At 40.6% G+C, this 24896-nt stretch overlaps 1 protein-coding gene across 4 annotated transcripts in view; it reads left to right on the forward strand.

The window, feature by feature from the left end:
• Positions 1 to 24896, forward strand: part of LOC146622512 (CUB and sushi domain-containing protein 3-like) — a 249677-nt gene that overhangs the window by 33904 nt on the left and 190877 nt on the right. For all 4 annotated transcript variants that reach the window (XM_085366252.1, XM_085366249.1, XM_085366253.1 and 1 more), the window contains exon 3: positions 4126 to 4238. In XM_085366252.1, the coding sequence (XP_085222378.1) occupies positions 4126 to 4238 (113 nt within the window). The remainder of the gene's footprint in view (positions 1 to 4125; positions 4239 to 24896) is intronic.

The following is a 24896-nucleotide window of genomic DNA, read 5'->3' on the forward strand; positions in this document are numbered from 1 at the left end:
TCTTCTTGTTTGAAAAAAAAAAAAATCACAGTTAAAAGAACTCTATGAGAAGGTGCTCCCTTATTCGCTTATTTAGCAATTTCATGAGCATTTGTGCTCAAACACTAGTTTTAAGTCTTCTTTTCTGTTCCCCTTGAAAAATATATAGAGTAAAATTAACTTTAATATGCTTTAAGATGAAAATAACTGGTGATTGACAAGTCATTACTCATACATGGACATCTCTGGTTCTTACAGATCTACCCTCATTCTTCTGAGAAATTTGTTTTTGTTGTTTTAATTATTGTGGAAAGTAGAAGTAAATCACAATAATTTTGTCTTCATTAAAATGTATTTAGATATTGCAAATTGATGATAATTCATCCTATTTGTCATGACACACTTCTCTTCCCTACATAAGCTGCCTTTGTAAGTTAAAAGTATCAGTATCTATATTCGTATCTGCAATACTGGCCCTGTACAGTGGAACTCCGACTTACGAAATTAATTCGTTCCAGAGGGTCTTTCTCAAGTCAAAATTTTCATAAGTCGAAGCACCATTTTCCATCGCCTTTTGAGTGAGGCGATGCTGGCTGAAGACGAAGTTCTTGGTGGAGGCTGAAGAAAGCATACGTATGCATGCATACATACGTACGTGTACATGTACATAACATTATGGAATTTAATTCTAAACTTTAAAACTTAAACTTACATATACGTTAATTAATGTACGTACGTACACTGTGCAATGATATTTTTTTAACATTTTTTTAAACTCGCTCATATTTATGCCTTATGCAGGCCCCATTATGAATGAATGAACGATAGGCTAATTGCAAACGAAAAGCACACGAAATAGCGCATCGCAACAACAATACGTCTTTCACGTGGAACAGCGAAACACATTTCGCAAACGAATTTTGTTACACGGGCATTTTGTCATACCACGGGCAAAAATATTGCCATTAAGTGCCTTCGTAACTTGAATTTTTCGTTAAATGGGGTCTTTGTAATTTGCAGTATCCAACAGCACTATCATTAAAACAGATTTTTGTTCCATATTATCCAGACCTTGTCTAGACTATGGACTATTGAAAGATTTTACAGAATAGATGAGCATAGATGTGCAGTTCCACTGTGAGGTTCAGAAATTGTAGATTCTTTCATTCCTCAGGACCCTTTAGTATCATTCTAACTATCATGTGCTGCCTCTTGGCCAGGACTCCCTTGAAAAAGAGGTTTTTGATCTCAGCGGGACATTCCTGGTTAAATAAAGGTTAAATAAAAAATAAAGAAAAATCATTCTAATGCATTAGTAATGTGATGCATTCTAATTATCTCAAAATCAGTTGCACTCATAACATGTCCTTGTCTTTGCAGACAAGCAGAATAAGTGTTTCTTATGTGGAGGCATGTTTCCATGCCTGTAGTTTAAGCGGATGCTTGTTCAGATTTTCAACTTTAAAATAGTCCAACATTATGCTGACCTGCAAAGCTGAGACGTGAGACCTGTCCACATTTGAAATTTGAGGTTTGGGAGTATAGAAGGGGGTATAGAATTTTGATGCATACCTAGACTTGTCACCTCTTAATCCCTTTCAATGCCAGATGTAGAAACACTGTCTCCACATAATGTCGGCTAAACCCATGGCATCCTCACTCCTTTGCTGTTTAGTGCTGATATGATGACAGTGCAATACTTCAGTTTTCTGTTTTATTATCCACCTGTGATCATAAGAACATGTTTTTGCCTTTTTTTTCTCTAGATTTTTGGATGATTTTAGGAGAAGCATTCCTCTCTCTACCCTGTGTATATTGGTATACTGCATCATTTTTTTGTCTCTCTCCTAATTTCTCTATATCACGTATATCATGTTGCCATAGCAGCACTTTTCCTCTTCTTTCTACACTCAGTTTTTATAGGCATTGGTGAAAGAAAAAAAATACTTTGTCAATTTGTTATTTGTGGATATAATAATTCAGTCTTCATTTGCTGCACTTCTCCAGTAACCATTTCAGGTCAAGGCTTTTTAGTGTCATTGTGTAACTGCATTGCACTCAAGCTGATGAGTGCCATCAATATCTGTGTGAGCATGCACTCTGAAGCCACTGATTGTTCTGTTCTTGTCTGTTCTGCTCAGCCAATAATTAGTTCCCCCCATGCATCCTCCTCCCTAGACATGGGGTAAGGAGAGCAATTTTAAAGACTGCTCAGCTTGACATCAAACTGTAATTCACTGAAAGCATGTAACTATTACACAAAATGGCACCGTAGACCCCTCCAACCCCCGTCTTCCTGTTGAAATGGCAAAGAAAGAATTGTTTTGCAAAAGAAAGGCTGAGGATTCGTTTGCTAAATGCAGCAGCGGCCAGTGGCGGGACCAAAGGGAAAGGCCAGGTTTACACACTTGTCTTTTCAATGTGACTTTTGTGCTTGATAGCACAGAGCCAAAGTCATGTCAAACTGATGCCTCCATGCGTGACATTCTAATGCCATGAGATTTGTTTCCACTCCACATCCGTAAGAATTTTGGTGCACTTTTTTTCTTTCTGTGCAGAGACTGGTATAGTTTTCGTTCCTCCTTTCTCTCCACTCTGTACAGTGTGGGCGCTGAGTAGGCTTTGAGTGACATTCCCCTTATTATCTAGGTTGTAACCAGTTGAGAGATTTCAGTAAATGTCATTGGTCAAAAACATTAATAAGTAAGATAATGAAAAGTGGTAAATAATGTTTCAGTGTGTTACCTGTCTCTTGTGTTTTTCTAGTTATTTTTAAAGACTCCAACAAGGTGTTCTGATTGTGCAACCTTTTATTTGCTTTTAATTGACCCACCAGGCAAATTATGTACAATGATCTTTTTTTACATTAAGCTTCTAAGATTACCCTTTTTTCTTTCCGTTATTCAGTAACGGCATGCAGCAGCTGATGTTAAGCAATATCTTGGCATGCTGGGCTGTGCCTGCAAAAAAGGGTGATTATTTACTACACAGTTCACAGTGCTGTAATTGTAAACTCTATTGAAGTTGTAAATACAGCACCTTCTTCATTACTGTCACTTGGGAAGTTTCTGTTTTTGCACATTTGGCCTGCTGCAGACATTATTTACCTGGCTTATTGTCAAACAGAGATTTGGTCACACATATGGCTCCAAAAATGTGTAATAAAAAAGAAAAAGCGAGAAAACGAGAGGGCAATAGAAAAGGAGACATTTTGTTTCATGCACAACTTTAGTTCATGCTTCGTTGCCTGGCTTACAGCAGTGGAAGGTCGATAGAACATTAGCAACTGCCGCTGAGGAATGGTCAGCAACACATCTTGTTTACGACGTCGTGAAAGTAAATGGATTTGTTTGGGTCTGCACCTAATTTGAAATGCAGTAATGAAGCAGTCTGTTACAATGCAGCTGCCAGCCCTCACAGGCCAACCAACAATGGGGAAGGTTCCCGCTTGGGTTTTGATTGTATAGTACTGAGTATATTACTGCTGGACAAATTGCATCACAATTCTCAGAGCTGTTCTGTTTTATTAGACCCAAAATGCTATGGCACACTGCTGCTGTGAGGACTTTTAAATTGTCGTTATATGTAACAAGTTTAACTGTGTGTGAAGTCGTTGGATTTTGTTCGCACACATCTCTCAACAGAAAAATGTAAATTACAGTAATTTACCTTCACAGGTAGCCTAGCTGATTTAAATAAAAAAACAAACAAGCATATATTTAATATGTTCAATTTCAGCCTCACGAGTTTTTAAGTTGTCTGTTTAGAATTGTTAATTTTTCAAAGGAGAAACAAAAGCATAATTGGATTCAGGAGTATTCACAGGGGATGCTGAACCTCCATTACTGGAGGTCTGAGTTTCCCTTGAACTTGTTTTATTTTAGCTTGTGGAATCTAAAAAGTGCATCCTGTTTGTATTTACAAAAAATAAATAAATATACAGATTTATATAACATATGACAGGTTTTTGTGGATGCCATCACATAGTTCAAGTTCATAAAAAAAACTCATTTCTTATGTTCCATGTTTGAAAGTGAGGTTTCTTTTTTCAGGGGGCATCTTATTTCATGTTGGTGTAAAGGATGTGGAAATGTTATGAATTCAGTCATGCATTCAGTTCTGAGGTCTCTTTTTCCTATTCTACAGGTTAACAGGATTTACCATCCCTCCACCTGTTACCAGTTCTGGCTCTATTTTTTCCCTGAGGCTTACCAGTGACTTTGCAGTAAGCGCTCATGGATTTAAGGTAGCTTATGAAGGTAAGGACAGCATCATTTTCTGCTCTTTGTCTCTTCCTGTCATTCTTTCATACATAGTATGGCAAAAAATGTGTGTATTAATGTGTAATATGCAGTGTTAGAAACTATGATGAAGTAGCTGTGTTCATTTAGAAGAAAAATCCTTCTGCCAGGAGAAGGAGACAACATTTATTCTTACGAGAAGGAACCTGTGATCACACTTACCGCACCTGATTTCCTTTAGGGCTTCCACTGTTGAGTTATGGAAACATTAGGCTCTTCAATTAAGCAAATTAATCCAATATTTTCCAAATCCAACATCCCTCCCCCAAAGTCCAGAACCTTTCCTGCGACTCCAGAGGTGGATCTGAAATTGCTTGGCAGATGGCGATGGGAATTAGTTGAACTAATGGATGCACTGAGTTATCTGTGTTGGAGCAGAGCTGAGTGCAGCGGGGAGCTGTCTAAATATGAGCAATCCTTCTGTGACCATCTTGTTCATTCCTGCTCTTTTCCCCGTCTGCTGTTTCAGGTGAAAGCGTTCATTCATCCATCTCTGTGTCTCGTTCTTTTTCCATTCTTACTTTACGTTTTGTCTTAATGTTTTCCTTTCCTTCCCTCCTTGGGTATCAACTTGTTCGCTTGCCTAGTCCCCACGACCTTCTATCTGTACAGCCAATTCGAAAAAAGTTGAGATGCTGTGTAAAATGTAATTCTGTAATTTGAAATTGATGGCAGCACCATTTCTTAAAGAAGTTGGGACACAGCCATGTTTACCTCTTTAGTCTGGAGGACATGATGTTTGTGTTTTCTAAAATGAATTTCAAATAGTCCATTTTTAATGAGCTTTGGTCCAGAAAGACAGCAACATTTCTTGATTATGTTCACATATGGCTTTTTCTTTGCATGTTAAAGCTGTGACCTGCATTCGTGGATGTCACAGGAAGTGTTTCTGAGCCTATTCACTGATTTCACTGACAGAATCATGCCTATTTTTAGTGCAATGGTGCCCAAGTACCCGAAGATCATGTGTTTTCGACACTGATTTCCAGCCTTGTCCCCTGCACACAGAGATTTCTCCAGATTCTTTGAATCATTTGGTAATATTATGCACTTTAGATGATGTGATCGTTAAAGTCTTCACAATTTTACACAGAGAAACATTATTCTGAATTAATTTTTTTAATGTTTATTATTTTTTGTAGATCGATTAAACTCTGTCCATTTTAATGAGTAACTCTGCCTCTCTTTTATTATCCCATTACTGGACTGTTGCCAGGTAACCTAATTAGTTACTCCAACTGTCTCCTTTTTAGTACCACGTACTTTTCCATCTCCTTGTTGTCCCCATCCCAAATTTTTTGACCCAGGTTGCTGCCATAAAATTCAAAATGAGCTAATATTTTCATGAAATTGTAAAGGTCTAAATTTAAACAGCTATTTAAATAGTTATATAAACAATATGTTTATGTCCAGTTTTGGATAAATTGGGTTCATGAGATTTGCAAATCACCACATTGTGTTTTAAATAACATTTTACACAGCATCCTGACCTTTTTTTTTTTTTTTTAAACTTGTGTTATATTTGTTTCTTTAGCTTTTTTGCACTCTTCTACACCCTTTTTTTCTTACTTTCTGCTTGAATCGTTCACTAACAGGCTGACCCCGTCCTTGAGACCCTCTATCTTCATCTTCCCACCTGCCCCAGACCTAGCCAGCCAAGGTCATTTCCCCTGTCCATCTGCCACTGAGACTTTCTCCATCTTTACTCTTTCTGCCTCTTTTTTTCCTGAGCTTGACTGCATTTCCTTTCCTGCATCAATTTTTTTTGTGTCTCTCTTGCTCTTCCCTGGGTGGTTTGGTTGTATTCCAGTTTCTGCGTGTTTACTCTCCAACACAATTTCATGCTGATGGGGATATTTAACACATCGTTACACATAAGGCACAGCTTTATTCCTGTTTTCTTAGCAGCACTGTAGTTAAAACTACAGTTGAGAATATTTGCAAACATGTACAATAGGCAACATAATATCAAAGCGGTTTATTTCATTTCGTAGCTAGTACATTACTGTAACTGTAACTTCGGTCGTTGCTGTGCTTTTTGGAAGTCGAATTTCCCAGAGGAACCCACCCGAGGGATTAATAAAGTTCTATCTTATCTTATCTCTCTTATCTTAATCAGGAAAATGTTTCATTTGAAAATTTTACACTCTATGTTTCACTGTAACATGCAGTGTAACATTGAGTTTGTTAGGCCTATCACTCATTCTTTAATGGCTCATTGTGGCAATGCTGTTTCTCAAAAATATCAGTGTGTTTTTTTAAATCATCTGCTGGTTTAAAGTGTGTAACTGAGAGCACGATTTGAGAGAACCAGTTAGTATGAAAACTAATCCTGGTCCCGTCATTCTATCCTTCATGTAGTTGTCAAACCTTTGAAACAAGAATTCATTTCAAGCCTTTAACCTAACACTAAGCACTTGCTTTACATGCCTAAACCTAATCGCTGTTAGTTTACGGCCATGTGGCGCTGTTTTGATGCACTCATCTGTGACTTAACATCATAGCCTTGAGGTGCACTCTTCCGCCTCCTCTGCCTCATTTGGGCCTCATTTGGATGTTTACTGATCTACTTTTTGTCCATTGGGCAACACGCAATCTAGGAAGACTTGAGTGACACGTGGTGGCCTGTGCCCTGCCTTTGAACCTACTACTCCAAAACTACTACTCCACCAAAAAATGTTTTGGTGGAGTAGTAGTTTTTCTAGTCAGAGATTCTTATGAGTGCTACATTTAAAAAAAAGTTCAGTGTACTCCTCCATAATGTATTCATTTTCACATCTGAGTAACTGTCACAGTACCATTGTTCCTTGTTATATTGCTGTGGTTATCCACATCTCGCACATGAATATGTATGTGCTGCTCATTCTTATGTTTTAAAATGTGTTATGATAGAATTATTATTGCAATTAAGTGGAACTGAATCTACATGCATTTGAAGGACACGGCCAGATGGAGATGCTGTCAGTCTTTTATATAGTTTCCTATAATGCACAACAATCCATCAAACATTCTCCAGCAACCAGTGGTTTTATTTTATTTTTTTTTATTTGTCGTGCCTACTTTCTTGTACTACCACAATTCTGTCAGAGTGACCTTTATGCTTACTCACGGCCTGGAAGGATCATGCTGCATTTATAAGGGAGTGGAGATACAGGCTTTTTCTACAACACTGCTAAACAATGGCCACTAGTGCTTTAGAGATACAGCAGTGCATTGTACATATGCTGGTAGCAAAGGTATCTGCTTGCCCTTTGTTGCAGGGAGTGTGTTTTCAACAAAACAAAACAAAAAGTATTTGTCTGCTTGTCTTAAATCTTTCCCACTGGCATTTCATCCACCACTGTTGTTTGAGGACTCTTTGAAGGACAGCTGACCCATACAATGCAATTTCATCTTGTCCCCCTGAATCATTTCATTGGTGTTTCATTTGTGTAGCAATCCAGATTTTCCACTGAGTTGGACATATATGTTTGTATGTCTGTGCATGTCGATGTGTTATTTGCTCTGTGATCCAACATGGCTTTAGTCAGTGCTCTTTTCCACTCCTGCATAAAACAGCTCAGCTCGGCAGCCTGCTCACAGGCAATCTACCCAGGCGATTCCTGTGGGGAAAGTATGCTGCATGTGTGCTCACAAACACTGCCACTCCGTCAAACTTCCATCTTCTTCAAAGGGCTACACAGTCATTAGATATACAAGGGGAAAAAATAGCACAGCCCAAGAGAAATCTCGCACCCAACTACCCCATTTGCTATTTCACATAACTCACTTGTTACCACTGTGATGAGGATAATGCAAGCCCTTCTCATTGTCTTTATGTGAATTTTAAGCAAAAACTGAACAGGAGTGTTTGCTATGAGGATGTTCTGGTCTTTTGTCGTTTTTCTTTGTTTTGAAATACATTTGACATATTCTGTTAACATTATTGTAAAGAAGAAATAATTTCCCCTTTTTCCTTAGACTTTACATATAATTCTGAATTTATTTCGCACACTGGGCAATGCTTTGTTAGGCTAAAAGACCTCAGTTTATAAGGTAAATTTGCATTCACTGTTCCACCAAAAGTCAAGTCTGCACAGGTTTTCATGTTTAGCACAAGCCCCCAGTGTTGGGGAGCAGCTGTTTTCACAAGGTTCGGTTCTATCAACAGTTTATTTAAGGCCCTCCAGACAGCACCACTTGTTAGCTCAAGGCTAACACTGCATCTCACACACTTAATATCTTTAGGGGGTGCTTTAAATCCTCATAAAATCTGAAACCCTGATTCAATGTTACGTGCGGGCTCTTATTCAAAGTACTACTTTCTTTTCCTAAAAATTTCCGTGTGGTTACATAGCGAGCAGGTTTTAGTACTTTTTCCCCTTCATATGATAAAAGACTTTATCTAAAGCAACAGCTTCAAAGATCTGCAATGTGTCCTGTGAATTCATTCAAGGGCTACATCTGTCTGACACATTAGTTATGACTTTCCATACACCGAAGGGCAGTGAGTCAGTGCGGGTATAATTATAGTGGGGATGCATCTATTACTTTTTAATTAGTGACCTGGGGTTACTTTTTCAAAACATTTACTTTCGAGAAATAGTCCTTTGTTTCACTCTGTAGTTCTCTTAAAGAGAAGTCTGGATTAGATTGCCTGAAATTTACCCTAAGCAAGTTTCAATGGTATATTAGTCTGTTGTGTTTTTTTTGTTTAGTTTTTATTTTTGCTCTTACAGAGAATGGGCATCAGACCTGTGAATCTATACATCAGATCCTTTAGCAACATTGAGCCCTGAATAAACGTCTACGGTTTTTTTTTTTTTAAGTTTAATACTTTATCTAAAGCTTAAAAATGCTTGAAAAAACATTATACCCTTGCAAAAGAAATCAATATAAGTCCATGAGAAGTTATTGAGGAGAGTTACATTTCTTATAAAATGTAATGTCATCCTGAAAAATAATTTCATCACATTTTTATTTGGCTGAGTGCGGTCTGCCCAATGTCCCAGCAACATCTGGTAGCTGAAATTAAAACTGGCTCTGTTCAGGCGCAAACTGAGGTTCACAGGGTACAATCTGCTTTTGGGTATGGTTTGGAGCCCATGAATCAAAGGACGCAAGTTGATATATTCTTGTTGTTACGACCTCTGGCCTCAGGTGGCCCCGCCTTCCTCTATGGAAATCAAAGCGTTCCAGGACTCACGGGTGATTGGCTGGCCAGGGACCTATGCCCGCCCAACTTCATGCAGATCAGAGTGTGTCAGTCCACACACACCATTGGCTGCTGCAGGAGCCTTGAACACGACGGACCAATGACGCGCCTGCCTGCATTTACTGGGAAGCATAAAAGGCTGAGGATTCTTCATTTCTGGGGGACTTGTTGATGTGAACAGACTGTGTAGACTGTCCCTCCTGCCTTTGCAACACCTGACGATTTTCTACAGTACACAGTCATGGCATTCGGCATGTATAACTAGGGGTGGGTTTTGATTATCGATTTGGTCTGGATAACGTGATATCGATTCATTAAAATCCTGAATCGATTTTTTAATATAAATTTATTTTGCCCGAAACGCCAGAATCTCAGGTTAAACCTCACAAAATGTCTACAACCACCAAACAGCTAAAACAGTAAATGAGAGCAGGTACACGGATTCTACACAAAGACGCGGACCCAACGCATCTGAATGAGTGAGATGTCGCCTTTCTCACCCGAATGCATGTACAGGGATACGCCGTCGGGGCTGAAAGCCAAAAGCTCACTGATTTTGAAGCGTCGGCAGGTCCGCGCTTTGTGTTTACGTCTTTTTTGCGCTAGATTCTGAAGCTGCAGGTTTTATCTCTCTCCAAACAATATTGACTGAACCAGCAGCAAAAGATGATCCAAACTGCACTTATCATAAACATTGCCACGAATTTCCTCTTACTTTTGCTGTTTTGCTTCCACCACGATAAAATCACACTTCATGTAGAGCACGTTCTCTCTCTCTTTAAATCGATAATAAAAACCTACCCCTACTTATTACCCACCAGTCTACGGTGTCGGCAGCTGTTTTTTGTTGTTGTTGTTTTTTCTTATTTCCGACAAGAAAGCCTCATTTCCGCTGTTCAATACTGAACAAATTAAAACTTTTTAAAATTATGCAAAACTGCAAAATGCTTTGCGGTGTCTCTAATCAAACCTCTGTAACTTTGCTGTGCTTCACTTCATTTTTGACTGCACAATATTTTTAAGGTCATCTGCCATAAAAACCCAGACCAGGAAAAATGCCTTCATGTTTTTCTGTGTTTTATCCTCAGTTACTTTGACACAAAGGAATCTGCTGTAATGCTTACACCTTTGATAAAATCTCACAAGTGTCAGGTTTCTTTTTATAGATATAAAAATATTGATATGTATTGATAAGTGATCAGAATTATAATATTTCTGACTGTCTGAGGCAAAATTTCCCCGAATCGAATCGAATTGAATCGAATCGTGGATTGAATCGATTCAGGACCTTGTGAATCGGGATGGAATCAATTCTAGAAATCAGTGACGATACCCAGCCCGATGTGTAACGCTCCTGCCACCTTCCAGAGGCTGATAAATAAAGTCCTCCGTGGCCTGTCCAACTGCAGTACCTACCTAGATGATCTAGTAATTTATACAGAAACATGGAAAGATCATTTGGAAACTCTACGTCAGAGATTTCACCGTTTGGCTCAAGCTACTCTAACTCTCAACTTAGCTAAGTGTGAGTTTTCCAAAGCTACAGTGATGTACTTGGGCAGGGAGGTGGGACGTGGACAGGTCCGGCCCATTGATGCCAAAGTGGCAGTGATTAAAGAGTTCCCCACACCTACCACCAGGCGTGAGTTGCGTAGGTTTTTAGGGATGGTGCAGAAACTACAGAAACTTTTGTAAAAATTTCTCCTCTGTAGTCAAGCCATTGACTGACCTACTCAGCCCAAAGGTTGAGTTTATATGGTCAAGTGAGTGTCAAGATGCTTTTGAGAGTGCAAAAGCCCTTCTCTGCCACACCCCTGTGTTATCTGCACCTGATTTGACGCGACCATTCAAACTTGAGGTTGATGCCAGTGCTGTCGGGGCTGGGGCAGTGCTGTTGCAAGAAGACTTGCAGGGTTTGGACCACCCCATTGGTTACTTTTCCCGCAAGTTTAATAAAAATCAGTTAAACTACTCCACCATTGAAAAGGAGACCCTGGCTTTGTTGTTGGCTCTTCAGCACTTTCATGTATACCTGGGGTCCAGCATGTTACCTCTTGTTGTGTACACTGACCACAACCCACTCGTGTTCCTTGCTCGCATGTTTAATCATAACCAACGCCTTATGCGCTGGGCTCTGTTGCTGCAGGAATACAACTTAAGTATTTACCACAAAAAGGGGTCTGGAAATGTTTTGGCTGATGGTCTGTCCTGGTTGTAAACATGTTTTGTGGTGTTTGTTCGTTGTTTTTGTTCACTTTGACACATGCACTGCATCTCTCAACGTTTCTAGATATAGCTGTTGCATGTGCATTTCAGAATCCAAATGCCTGAAGCAATCTGGACACATGGACATTTAACCAGCCAGCTCCCTAGCACAAAGTCTGCTTGATTTCTAATTGTACCCATGTGAATATAGTACGAGTAATTCTCAAATGAATTCACGCTGAACGATGTGCCTTAACTAGCACCACGGTGAGAAACGGCAACTTGGGACAATGTTCCAGCCTAATTCTTTTAGCATTTTCTAAAGTAAAAAATCTGGAGGAATGTGAATTAAAGATTGCTAAGATTTTCCTTGGGATTTGCATTGGGAATGACAAGGGTAGACAGGACTAGGAATGAGTATATCAGCTCACAAAGGATGAGTCATGCACAAAGTGAAAATAAGAAGATTAAGCTCATTTGGACATGTATGATGGAGAGATACTGGGTATATTGGGAGACAGATATTGCTGAAGAGCGACTTGCCAAGCAAGAAGGAAAGAGGAAGGGCAAAAATGCCATAAGGTGCAAGCATCTGTTACAATAGTGCTCTGCATTTCCCTCTATGTTTTCCTGTTTTACCAAAATAAGTGTCAAACTCTTTTTTTAAACCTTTTTTTGAAAACTGTCTCCTGCCTGACCTCATGTATTATAATAGTAGATTTAAATATTAAACTTCTAGAGAGAAAAGCTTGAAATATATAAAAATTCTACTTTTTTTTCCTAATATGCCTGTGTATAATACAGTTGTTTATATTAGGGAATGAGGGATATTATATATGTGTATATATATATATATGTATACACACACACACACACACACACACACACACACACATATATATATATATATAAAAACACCCAGCTCGCCCCTGTGGGCGGTTTATCCTTCAAGCTCGGGTCCTCTACCAGAGGCCTGGGAGCTTGAGGGTCCTGCGCAGTATCTTAGCTGTTCCCAGGACTGTGCTCTTCTGGACAGAGATCTCCGATGTTATTCCCGGGATCTGCTGGAGCCACACGCCTAGCTTGGGAGTCACCGCACCTAGTGCTCCGATTACCACGGGGACCACCGTTACCTTCACCCTCCACATCCTCTCGAGCTCTTCTCTGAGCCCTTGGTATTTCTCCAGCTTCTCGTGTTCCTTCTTCCTGATATTGCTGTTATTCGGAACCGCTACATTTATCACTACGGCCGTCTTCTTCTGTTTGTCTACCACCACTATGTCCGGTTGGTTAGCCACCACCGGCCACCACCACCACCACTATGCCGGCCACTTGGTTATGGCGTTCCATGTATGCCTTGGAAATGATGGTGGCTAACCAACCGGACATAGTAGTGGTAGACAAACTGAAGAAGACGGCCATAGTGATAAATGTAGCGGTTCCCAATGACAGCAACATCAGTGAGAAGGAACACGAGAAGCTCGAGAAATACCAAGGGCTCAGAGAAGAGCTCAAGAAAATGTGGAGGGTGAAGGTAACAGTGGTCCTGATGGTAATCGGGGTACTAGGTGCGGTGACTCCCAAACTAGGTGAGTGGCTCCAGCAGATCCCAGGAACAACATTGGAGATCTCTGTCCAAAAGAGCACAGTCCTGGGAACAGCTAAGATACTGCGCAGGACCCTCAAGCTCCCAGGCCTCTGGTAGAGGACCCGAGCCTGAAGGATAGACCACCCGCAGGGGCAAATGGGGGATTCTTTTATATATATAGATAGATGTAGATATATAGATATAGAGAGAGAGATCACAGTGTTATGGTCACCCAAACCTCACCCTCCATCTCCACACACATGTGTAATAAGTATAAAGTACAGTATGCTATGCACTGGTTGCTCAACAGCTGACCTTGTTTTCTTTCAACATCATTGGCACACTTCTGTGGCAATAAGTCATCCAAGGAATGCTTGGCACCATGTTTCAGCAGCCAGGCTCTTGACGCAGACTTTTTTTAAATTGGTCTATAAATGATAAATAGCTAAATCCCACTGTGCCTTTGGTATTTTCCGAAGAATATGACAATTCGAGTAATGTTGATGTCTAGTCACAAGGTAGTGATATGATGGAAGGCTTTGCAGGAAAAAGAATAGTTTGTGATTGACATTTCTGAATAACATCTGGTGCATACAGCTGCCTCCCTGACTGGTTGCCTTTTTTTTTTTTTTTTTTTATTTGTGCCGTGTACGGATTATTTTTGGATGCTAATATTTTCAGCTCAGCGTTGTGCTGAATTTAAATCTGACATTCTCTGCATCAAACTGTAAAGGGTTGTTGTGGTGAGTTTGTAGATATTTAGATTGCCTTTGATGTGCTTAGTCACACTTTGTTGAACTTCACAAATTTGATATTTCAAACAAATACATTTCAATTTCACAGGCTCTCTGTAGCTCCCACAGAGACGTAGTTTCTGTTTGTTGTTCGGGATCATGCTGTGCAATGCAGGGATGCCTACTTTTCTTGCAGCCTGCAGTACATACAGTGGGGCAAAAAAGTATTTAGTCAGCCACCGATTGTGCAAGTTCCCCCACCTAAAATGATGACACAGGTCAGTAATTTGCACCAGAGGTACACTTCAACTGTGAGAGACAGAATGTGAAAAAAAAATCCATGAATTCACATGGTAGGATTTGTAAAGAATTTATTTGTAAATCAGGGTGGAAAATAAGTATTTGGTCAATAACAAAAATATAACTCAATACTTTGTAACATAACCTTTGTTGGCAATAACAGAGGTCAAACGTTTACTATAGGTCTTTACCAGGTTTGCACACACAGTAGCTGGTATTTTGGCCCATTCCTCCATGCAGATCTTCTCGAGAGCAGTGATGCTTTGGGGCTGTCGCCGAGCAACACGGACTTTCAACTCCCGCCACAGATTTTCTATGGGGTTGAGGTCTGGAGACTGGCTAGGCCACTCCAGGACTTTCAAATGCTTCTTACGGAGCCACTCCTTTGTTGCCCGGGCGGTGTGTTTTGGATCATTGTCATGTTGGAAGACCCAGCCTCGTTTCATCTTCAAAGTTCTCACTGATGGAAGGAGGTTTTGGCTCAAAATCTCACGATACATGGCCCCATTCATTCTGTCCTTAACACGGATCAGTCGTCCTGTCCCCTTGGCAGAAAAACAGCCCCATAGCATGATGTTTCCACCCCCATGCTTCACAGTAGGTATGGTGTTCTTGGGATGCAACTCAGTATTCTTCTTCCTCCAAACACGACGAGTTGAGTTTATACCAAAAAGTTCTACTTTGGTTTCATCTGACCACATGACATTCTCCCAATCCTCTGCTGTATCATCCATGTGCTTTCTGGCAAACTTCAGACGGGCCTGGACATGCACTGGCTTCAGCAGCGGAACACGTCTGGCACTGCGGGATTTGATTCCCTGCCGTTGTAGTGTGTTACTGATGGTGACCTTTGTTACTTTGGTCCCAGCTCTCTGCAGGTCATTCACCAGGTCCCCCCGTGTGGTTCTGGGATCTTTGCTCACCGTTCTCATGATCATTTTGACCCCACGGGATGAGATCTTGCGTGGAGCCCCAGATCGAGGGAGATTATCAGTGGTCTTGTATGTCTTCCATTTTCTGATGATTGCTCCCACAGTTGATTTTTTCACACCAAGCTGCTTGCCTATTGTAGATTCACTCTTCCCAGTCTGGTGCAGGTCTACAATACTTTTCCTGGTGTCCTTCGAAAGCTCTTTGGTCTTGGCCATGGCGGAGTTTGGAGTCTGACTGTTTGAGGCTGTGGACAGGTGTCTTTTATACAGATGATGAGTTCAAACAGGTGCCATTCATACAGGTAATGAGTGGGGGACAGAAAAGCTTCTTACAGAAGACGTTACAGGTCTGTGAGAGCCAGAGATTTTCCTTGTTTGAGGTGACCAAATACTTATTTTCCACCCTGATTTACAAATAAATTCTTTACAAATCCTACCATGTGGATTCATGGATTTTTTTTTCACATTCTGTCTCTCACAGTTGAAGTGTACCTCTGGTGCAAATTACTGACCTCTGTCATCATTTTAAGTGGGGGAACTTGCACAATCGGTGGCTGACTAAATACTTTTTTGCCCCACTGTAGCTATATTTAATAATTTGAAACTAGGAAAAAAACCTCAAAACAACAGATGAATGGCTGAGATTGTTTTGTCCTCGCATGTAGGCATCGGTCAACAATAAGCTACTACAAGCGACAAGTTTATATTCTACTGTCTTTGTCCTCAGGTTTACATAAGACAGACGGGTATTTTAAATGATCTTATTATTGTACCATATATCTAAGTGACATCGTACAATGTGTCACCTAGAATTAATCATGTGTCTGCATTAATAATGTGCATGCATAAAAAGGCCCATTACACATGGACCCCTTTAGACTTTCTACTATATAAGTTTAAAAGAATGTTTCAAGTTGGCATCATAATATGAGAATGCAATATATTGCTCCCAATGTTTCATTTAGCAGTCTCAAAGAAAATGCAATCAACCTGAAATTCTTTGTGCCTTCTTTAGAAAGTAATTAATATTTTTTAGTATTATTTAATTTTTTTAACCTTATACAATAAGTAAAGCTACAGTGTATGGTAGGTGAACAAATGGTCACTGTAGCATTAGATCTGTTTAAGCATTAGTATTTTACCAGCAGTAGTTGGCATTTTCTCAAGATAATTTAAAAAAAAGTCACACATGCTTTATTAACAGTGCATTATATTTGTACTTTATTTTTTATATTGCATTCATTACATATCATACATCATTACAGAGGAATGTGTTTATGAAAACCTGTGGGGAGAAGAGGATTAGTGATTGGATTAAAAAACACCCAAACTTTAAAAATCCTGGAAATTAACATTAGAAATGTGACTTCAGCATTAGGGTCTCTAATACACTGCTCTATATCCCTCTCCATCTGTTTATCCATTCATATATCCATCTGATAACTCAGTTTATATGTGTGTAAAAATGCCTTTTTGATTCCAGGTTTACCAAACAGATGGTACGTACCAAAAATAGTAATTTTATTTGATTGTGTGATCAGTTCCCACGAATGAAGTCTTATAACCCTTTCTACACGAGAACTGTGGATTAAATACTGTAGTTGTTGTGAATGCAGTTATGTAACGGGTTTTTGTTCTGTTTTTAACCATAAAAATCTGTACGTCTTTGAAAAACATTGTACAACTACAGTGTCTCATGTATTTTTTAACAAATGGAAAAAACATCAAAAGAAAAACCTACACATTTGACCACTATATTACTTTGGGGGGCATTATATTGACATGGTTTGAAACCACCTGTCTTTTCTATTCTGATGAGAGTTGTGGAGTGGTGTTGAGATAAGATGACAAGGAAATGTTGGCTGACATATGTGAATATAAAAAAATTATGTGAATTATATGCTATTACATTATCAGTCACTAAAAGTCAATGTTTATATGCTTGGTCCTTGTTTACAATTGACTAGCCAAAGGACACAATTTTTTTTTTTACAATTTTGGTGTTATTAATTTAATTCACACTCTTTTTGCTAGCAAACTGATTATTTAGAACAATAAACCCCCAAAACAAAAAAAAATAAAAAAACTAAGTACACTTTTCTTGCTTCTTTGGGCCTTAAGAGGATAAGTAGCAGCCAGACCTATCGTGTCTATAAAAGCAGACGTTTTGGCAGCTTGCTGGTCTAGAGCATTGTGGGAAAATCACTCCAAGGTCAGATCATGCAATACTCAACAAAAAAATAAATAAAATATGTACAAACACCTCATACCAACTGCCAAGCATGGAGGTGGAGAGGTGATGATTCGGGGCTTTTCTGCAGCTGTAGCCGTAGGAGTTTGCCATGAATTCCTCTGTATATTAAAGTGTTTTAGAGTCAAATGTGAGGCCATCCGTCCAACAGCTACAGCTTCACTGAAACTGGCTCATGCAACAGGCAAATGATCTTAAGTGCACCATCAAGTCTACAACAGAAAGTCTGAAAAAGAATAGGAGTAAGTGTTGCATCGACCCAGTCAAACTCCAGATATCAAGTCAACTGAAATGCTGTGGTGGGACTTTAAGAGAGGTCTTTAATAAACAAAAGGCAAAGGACTGTATGGAGTCCTATGAAGGCTCTTTTTAACATGTCTGTAACTGTCCATCCATCCATTCGCTTCCGCTTCTCCTTTTCAGGGTCGCGGGGGGCGCTGGAGCCTATCCCAGCTGTCATAGGGCAAGAGGCAGGGTACACCCTGGACAGGTCGCCAGTCTATCGCAGGGCCAACACACAGGGACAGACAACCATTCACACTCACATTCACTCGCACATTCACACCTAGTGGCAATTTGGATTATCCAATTAACCTATCCCCACAAGCTGCATGTCTTTGGATGGTGGGAGGAAGCCGGAGTACCCGGAGAGAACCCACGCAAACACGGGGAGAACATGCAAACTCCACACAGAAAGACCCCGGCCTGATGGTAGAATTGAACTCAGGACCTTCTTGCTGTCCGGCAGCAGTGCTAACCACCGTGCTGCCCTGTCTGTAACTGCTCAACTTTTTTTTTTTTTTTTGTCTGTAACTGCTCAAGAAAAAAAAATTGCTTATTGTCCTGCAAACTGGTTTGAAAGAAAAGTACAATTTAGCCACGCTGGATGTGTGCTGGAGAAACACTGGGAAGAAATTCGGATTCTCCAATAAAACTGAAATATATCCCAGAAAATGATGTTAAAAAAAAACCTACAGGATGGAATAGCTCATTACAGTGGTTAATGACAACTTACAGTTTATCTTTATCAAAAAAAGTCCTTCCAGGTATCCTCAGAATATAATAATCAGACTCTGTCATTGAGAAGAAGTGGGTAGACCTTGTAATTTCTAGTGCGTGGCTTCTTGATTGATATTTACCGTAATTGTCGGGCTACAAGCCGCTACTTTTTGCACAAGCTTTGAACCCTGCGCCTTTTAGTCAGGTGTGGCTTTTCTATGGATTGTCCATGATTTTTGTCATATCGTAAGACGATTTGTTTTGTTTGTTCCGCTGTTGTACGGCACTACGTTGCCTGGCGGAAGGGCATGTGATCAGACACACACTATCGGGGTTCAAGAGTGGTATGTTGGTCACATGTTCATCCGCCAGGCAACATAGTGCCGTACAAGTAGCGCCATCTCTTTCCTGACAATTCCCTTTGTGCATATTCTCTTACATATGATAAGTCATTATTGAAACACCTGCGGCTTTTAGTCAGGTGCGGCTAATGTATGTACAAAACAGGATTTTCCCCTGAGTTTAGCTTGTGCGGCTAATATTCAGGTGCGCTTTGTAGTCCGGGAAATACGGTAGCTTTAAGAAGGGGATAATGGCAACAAAGTGTTTAAAATATGCATATCCCTAGTTCCAAAAAGGTTGTAAGGCTGTGTAAAATTCTAATAAAAATAGAATGCAATGATTTCCAAAAAAACCCATCTTTTGTTCACAAAAAACAAATAAAAGAAAGACATTTTAAGAATAAAATGGCTCATTTTGAAATTGTTGGCAGAAACATGTCTCAAAAAATGTCTGAAAGAAGTTGGTAAGCAGCCATGTTTATCCGTCTTCTTTTAACAACACTCCATAAACATCTGGCAACTGAGGAGAATGGCTGCTGTGTTTTTGGGAGACGAATATTATCTCATTCTTGCCTCATACAGAATTCTAATTGACCAACATTTTTGGGTGTTCTTTGCCATAGTTTTCGTTTCATGATACACCAAATGTTTTCAGATAGTGAAAGCTCCGGAAGGCAGGCAGCTGGTTTAGCACCCAGACTCTTCTACTGTAAAGCCAAATTGTTGTAATAGGTGCAGTAAGATGTTTATAATCGTCTTGCTGAAATATGTAGGCCATTCCCTGAAAAAGACATCATCTGGATGGGAGCATATGTTGCCCTATAACATGTATATACTTTTATGGGGCCTTTGCTAGATGTATAAGCTGCCAATTCCATAGGCACCAATGCACCCCCATACCATCAGAGATGCAGGCTTTCAAACTGAGTGCTGATAATGAGCAGTTAACAAGATTTCCCTTCTCCTCTTTAGTCTGGAGGATGTAATGTCTGCGTTTTCAAAAAAAGAATTTCAAATTTCATTTTGTGGGGCCACAGAACAGTTTTCCACTTCCTCACAGTGCATTTTCAATGAGCTTTGGCCCAGAAAGACAGCAGTGTTTCTTTATCATATTTACATATGGCTTCTTCTTTGCATGTCAGAGCTTTAACCTGCATTTGTGGATTGAACTGTGTTCACAGAAAATGGTTTCTAAAAGTGTTCCTGAGCCCATGCAGTGATTTTCATGACAGTAGCATGCCAGTTTTTAATGTAGTGCTGCCTGAGGGTTTGACGATGAGGGGGCATTCAATATTGATTTTTTAGCCTTGTGCCTTGCACACAGAGATTTCTGCAGATTCTCAGAATCTTTTGATATTATGTACTGTGGATGATGAGCTGTTCACAGTCTTTGCAATTTGCATTAAGTCACATTACTTTGAAATTGTAACATAATTTACGGACTGTTTTTTGGGGGGGCTAAACCTCTGTATATCTTTACATCTGACTAACTCTGCCTGTCTAAGATGCTCCTTTATATGGAATCAGGTTACAAACCTCTTGCCAATTAGTTCCAGAGGTTCAGCCCAATGTTTCCATCCAGGACATAAAAAAGAAAAAAAAATCATTTGTTATTCAAGTTCAGTGCCTTAGATCACTCACTGTGAGATTATTTGAAGGGTACAACATTTAAATTCTGAGTTTTAATTTAACTTGGGTTACATTCATAAAAATGACTGTGTAGTAGATATCCCATTAACACAGCACTCAAAATGTAGGAGTTCAGAAGTAACTGATAGCTACATGTCATATTTAATGTTATGTGAGAATCTTTTTCTTCTTTTACTATAGCCACCTTTATCTCACGGTGGAGTCTTACTGCGTTTAGATTGGTCTAATGTATCTTAGTCAGAGTGAGATCAAGTGATTAAAGAAGAATATTCACACAGAGGATCTGTTTGATTTGCAGATATGTTTATGGCTCATGTTCAGCTGAATATTAAAAACTGTCCACAGCTGAATATTAGCATGATCCCAACACTCTGGTGGCAGCACCCATATGAAAAAGATAATTAAAAATGATGATTTATACTGGAGTTTTTGCATTAGTTAAGGCTGTTTTTGTAAAAGATTGTGGTCATAAAAATAATTTGATAAACATGCAATATTTGTCTATGAAAGGTTAATCACCTAACAAAATGTGCAAGGAAAAACAGGAAAGCCAATAAACTCTGATCTTTACAAAGACACCATGCCTACAATGACTTATTGTCTTTTACCGTAATGTTTAACAACACTGTTATTTCACAGAGAAGCTGGTCTGATATCAAGCATATACAAAGTACACCAGCAATATATAGCAGTAGCTATGCACAGCCATCATTAGAGCCAGATTTTCAACATATCTTGCAGATAAAGCACTGACAGCTGACACAGTTAGTATTCACAGGCAAAGCAAGGGAATCAACTAATTAACTAACAACTAATAATCAGCTAATGTGCATTTAGTACTGCTGTTTGGAGGCAGTGCATGAAAAAGTATGTGTTACTTGTTGTTGCACTCATGCATAGTGCCTGACAATTAGAAAAACAAAATTATAAAAAATATGCCACTGGTGTAGTAGTTCTCTTTCATAGCATTCGTTTCGTGTCTCACTATGGGAACGCCTCCTGCGTGACCTCATCAGAAGCTCAAATACCATTACGCCAGCCCTTACAGGCTGGCTAGGTGACGCCCATGTCAGGAGGGGCCAGTGCCTCCCTATATAATAGGCTGACATAGCATCAGATGTCATTCAAAAACCTCTTCTCGCTTCTCACAGAAGCCTGTAGACAACTGTGCTATTGGGTGCTAAAGCTCAACTGTCCACAGATTCGAGTGAACAACTCAGTCGCCGGGCGCTTTGTTCCCAGCTTTTCAGTTGTCCACTAGCATACAAGCAGTAGTAATACTGTTCTGTAGCTAGTGCTGGTGCCAAGTTGCAAGTAGCAATACCCTTCGACGCTAGCGGTTTTACACATTAGGTAGCAATACCTGTAGAAAAGTAGCAACACTTTTCACCCCACGTTATCGAGGAATAGCAATATTCTCCGCACTCAGTGTCAGTCTCGCTAACGTGTGCAACCCTCTAGCTAACCATGGCTACGACTGCCAACGAAGTTGCAAAACTCTGTCCTTGCGGCAAGAAGATTTCTGCCTGGGATACACACCCCGTGTGTGCGGCATGCCTGGGTTTATCTCACGCTCAGGCTGCCTTGACGCCCGCACAAGACTGTATCCACTGCGCGGCTTTCCCACGCAAACTACTCCGCCGCAGGCTAGCTCGCCAGACTAACCTGTTGGGTGGCGACCCTTGGGAGGCTGCTGCGGCGCAAGGAGAAACTGAGATGCCCGATGATTTGGCCGCAACGCCAGGGCCGAGCTGGGCAGAGGCAGACCCTCAGCCCATCGCGACCGCTTTCCTGTCGCTGGAGGCACACGGAGATCGTGAGTTTTTCCCCGATGCTGGAGTCACCTGAGGAGGAGATGCCAACGAGGACGGAGATGAGTCGGCTAACTCGGAGCTCCTGCTGTCTGACAACGGCGAGGAGGAAGATTCCACCTCCCTGGCTAGCATCAGCTGGGCTGCAAAGCCCTCGGCTACCGGCGAGCTTGAAAAACCGACATCGCCATCTCCCCTGGATCTCTACGTGCAAGCGTGCAGCTGCTAGGCTCAACATCCCGTGGCCCGCCATACAAACAGAGGTTGTAAAGTCTCATTTTGACGGAAAGAAATTGCCGAAGGCGAAAAAGACGGGGAAGCATGTGTTGCCTGTTTTCCCGGAGCTACTCGATGAGATAGCGGTGACGTGGAAAGCAAAACCTTACAGTGAGAAACACCCCATTGTGGGGAGCTCCCTGCTGGATTGTGAGGCGATGGAGTCTATCAACCTCCGCCATCTTCACCCGAAGACGTCTCTGCCCTCATCGGCCCCATCTCTCCCCTCCAAAGCAGACCGCTTCCAGTCTTACAGCCTTACAGATAAGTGCTACAAGACAACGCCTCCTCTATGCTAATGGCTTACCAGGCTGAGCTAGAAGAGGACATGACAACTAAACCAGCTAAGTCAGATATCTATTCATATTAATGTACAGAATTCACCTGCTTGCTGCTACTACTGCACATTCACCCAGTGTATATACTATATGTGTATATACTATATGTGTATATACTATATGTGTATATACTATATGTGTATATATATATATATATATATATATATATATATATATATATATATATATATACAGTGGGGCAAAAAAGTATTTAGTCAGCCACCGATTGTGCAAGTTCCCCCACTTAAAATGATGAAAGAGGTCAGTAATTTGCACCAGAGGTACACTTCAACTGTGAGAGACAGAATGTGAAAAAAAAATCCATGAATCCACATGGTAGGATTTGTAAAGAATTTATTTGTAAATCAGGGTGGAAAATAAGTATTTGGTCACCTCAAACAAGGAAAATCTCTGGCTCTCACAGACCTGTAACGTCTTCTGTAAGACGCTTTTCTGTCCCCCACTCGTTACCTGTATGAATGGCACCTGTTTGAACTCATCATCTGTATAAAAGACACCTGTCCACAGCCTCAAACAGTCAGACTCCAAACTCCGCCATGGCCAAGACCAAAGAGCTTTCGAAGGACACCAGGAAAAGTATTGTAGACCTGCACCAGACTGGGAAGAGTGAATCTACAATAGGCAAGCAGCTTGGTGTGAACAAATCAACTGTGGGAGCAATCATCAGAAAATGGAAGACATACAAGACCACTGATAATCTCCCTCGATCTGGGGCTCCACGCAAGATCTCATCCCGTGGGGTCAAAATGATCATGAGAACGGTGAGCAAAGATCCCAGAACCACACGGGGGGACCTGGTGAATGACCTGCAGAGAGCTGGGACCAAAGTAACAAAGGTCACCATCAGTAACACACTACAACGGCAGGGAATCAAATCCCGCAGTGCCAGACGTGTTCCGCTGCTGAAGCCAGTGCATGTCCAGGCCCGTCTGAAGTTTGCCAGAGAGCACATGGATGATACAGCAGAGGATTGGGAGAATGTCATGTGGTCTGATGAAACCAAAGTAGAACTTTTTGGTATAAACTCAACTCGTCGTGTTTGGAGGAAGAAGAATACTGAGTTGCATCCCAAGAACACCATACCTACTGTGAAGCATGGGGGTGGAAACATCATGCTATGGGGCTGTTTTTCTGCCAAGGGGACAGGACGACCGATCCGTGTTAAGGACAGAATGAATGGGGCCATGTATCGTGAGATTTTGAGCTAAAACCTCCTTCCATCAGTGAGAACTTTGAAGATGAAACGAGGCTGGGTCTTCCAACATGACAATGATCCAAAACACACTGCCCGGGCAACAAAGGAGTGGCTCCGTAAGAAGCATTTGAAAGTCCTGGAGTGGCCTAGCCAGTCTCCAGACCTCAACCCCATAGAAAATCTGTGGCGGGAGTTGAAAGTCCGTGTTGCTCGGCGACAGCCCCAAAACATCACTGCTCTCGAGAAGATCTGCATGGAGGAATGGGCCAAAATACCAGCTACTGTGTGTGCAAACCTGGTAAAGACCTATAGTAAACGTTTGACCTCTGTTATTGCCAACAAAGGTTATGTTACAAAGTATTGAGTTGTATTTTTGTTATTGACCAAATACTTATTTTCCACCCTGATTTACGAATAAATTCTTTACAAATCCTACCATGTGGATTCATGGATTTTTTTTTCACATTCTGTCTCTCACAGTTGAAGTGTACCTCTGGTGCAAATTACTGACCTCTGTCATCATTTTAGGTGGGGGAACTTGCACAATCGGTGGCTGACTAAATACTTTTTTGCCCCACTGTATATATATAATGTTCTTCCTCTACACCCCCCCCCCCCCCAATTTTTGCACATGTCGAGGAGCGTGTCAGGCTACATTTCACTGTGTGTTATACTTGTATAACTATGCATGTGACAAATAATAAAGAACCTTGAACCTTGAACCTTGAACCAGATACTACAGTGTGGGAAGAAATCTGCGTTATAACTGACCATGTCCTCC

Source organism: Diplotaxodon limnothrissa, linkage group LG11 (genome assembly GCF_057381915.1).
Source record: "Diplotaxodon limnothrissa isolate DT_005_m linkage group LG11, D_limnothrissa_male_GT1.1, whole genome shotgun sequence".
Taxonomy (NCBI): domain Eukaryota; kingdom Metazoa; phylum Chordata; class Actinopteri; order Cichliformes; family Cichlidae; genus Diplotaxodon; species Diplotaxodon limnothrissa.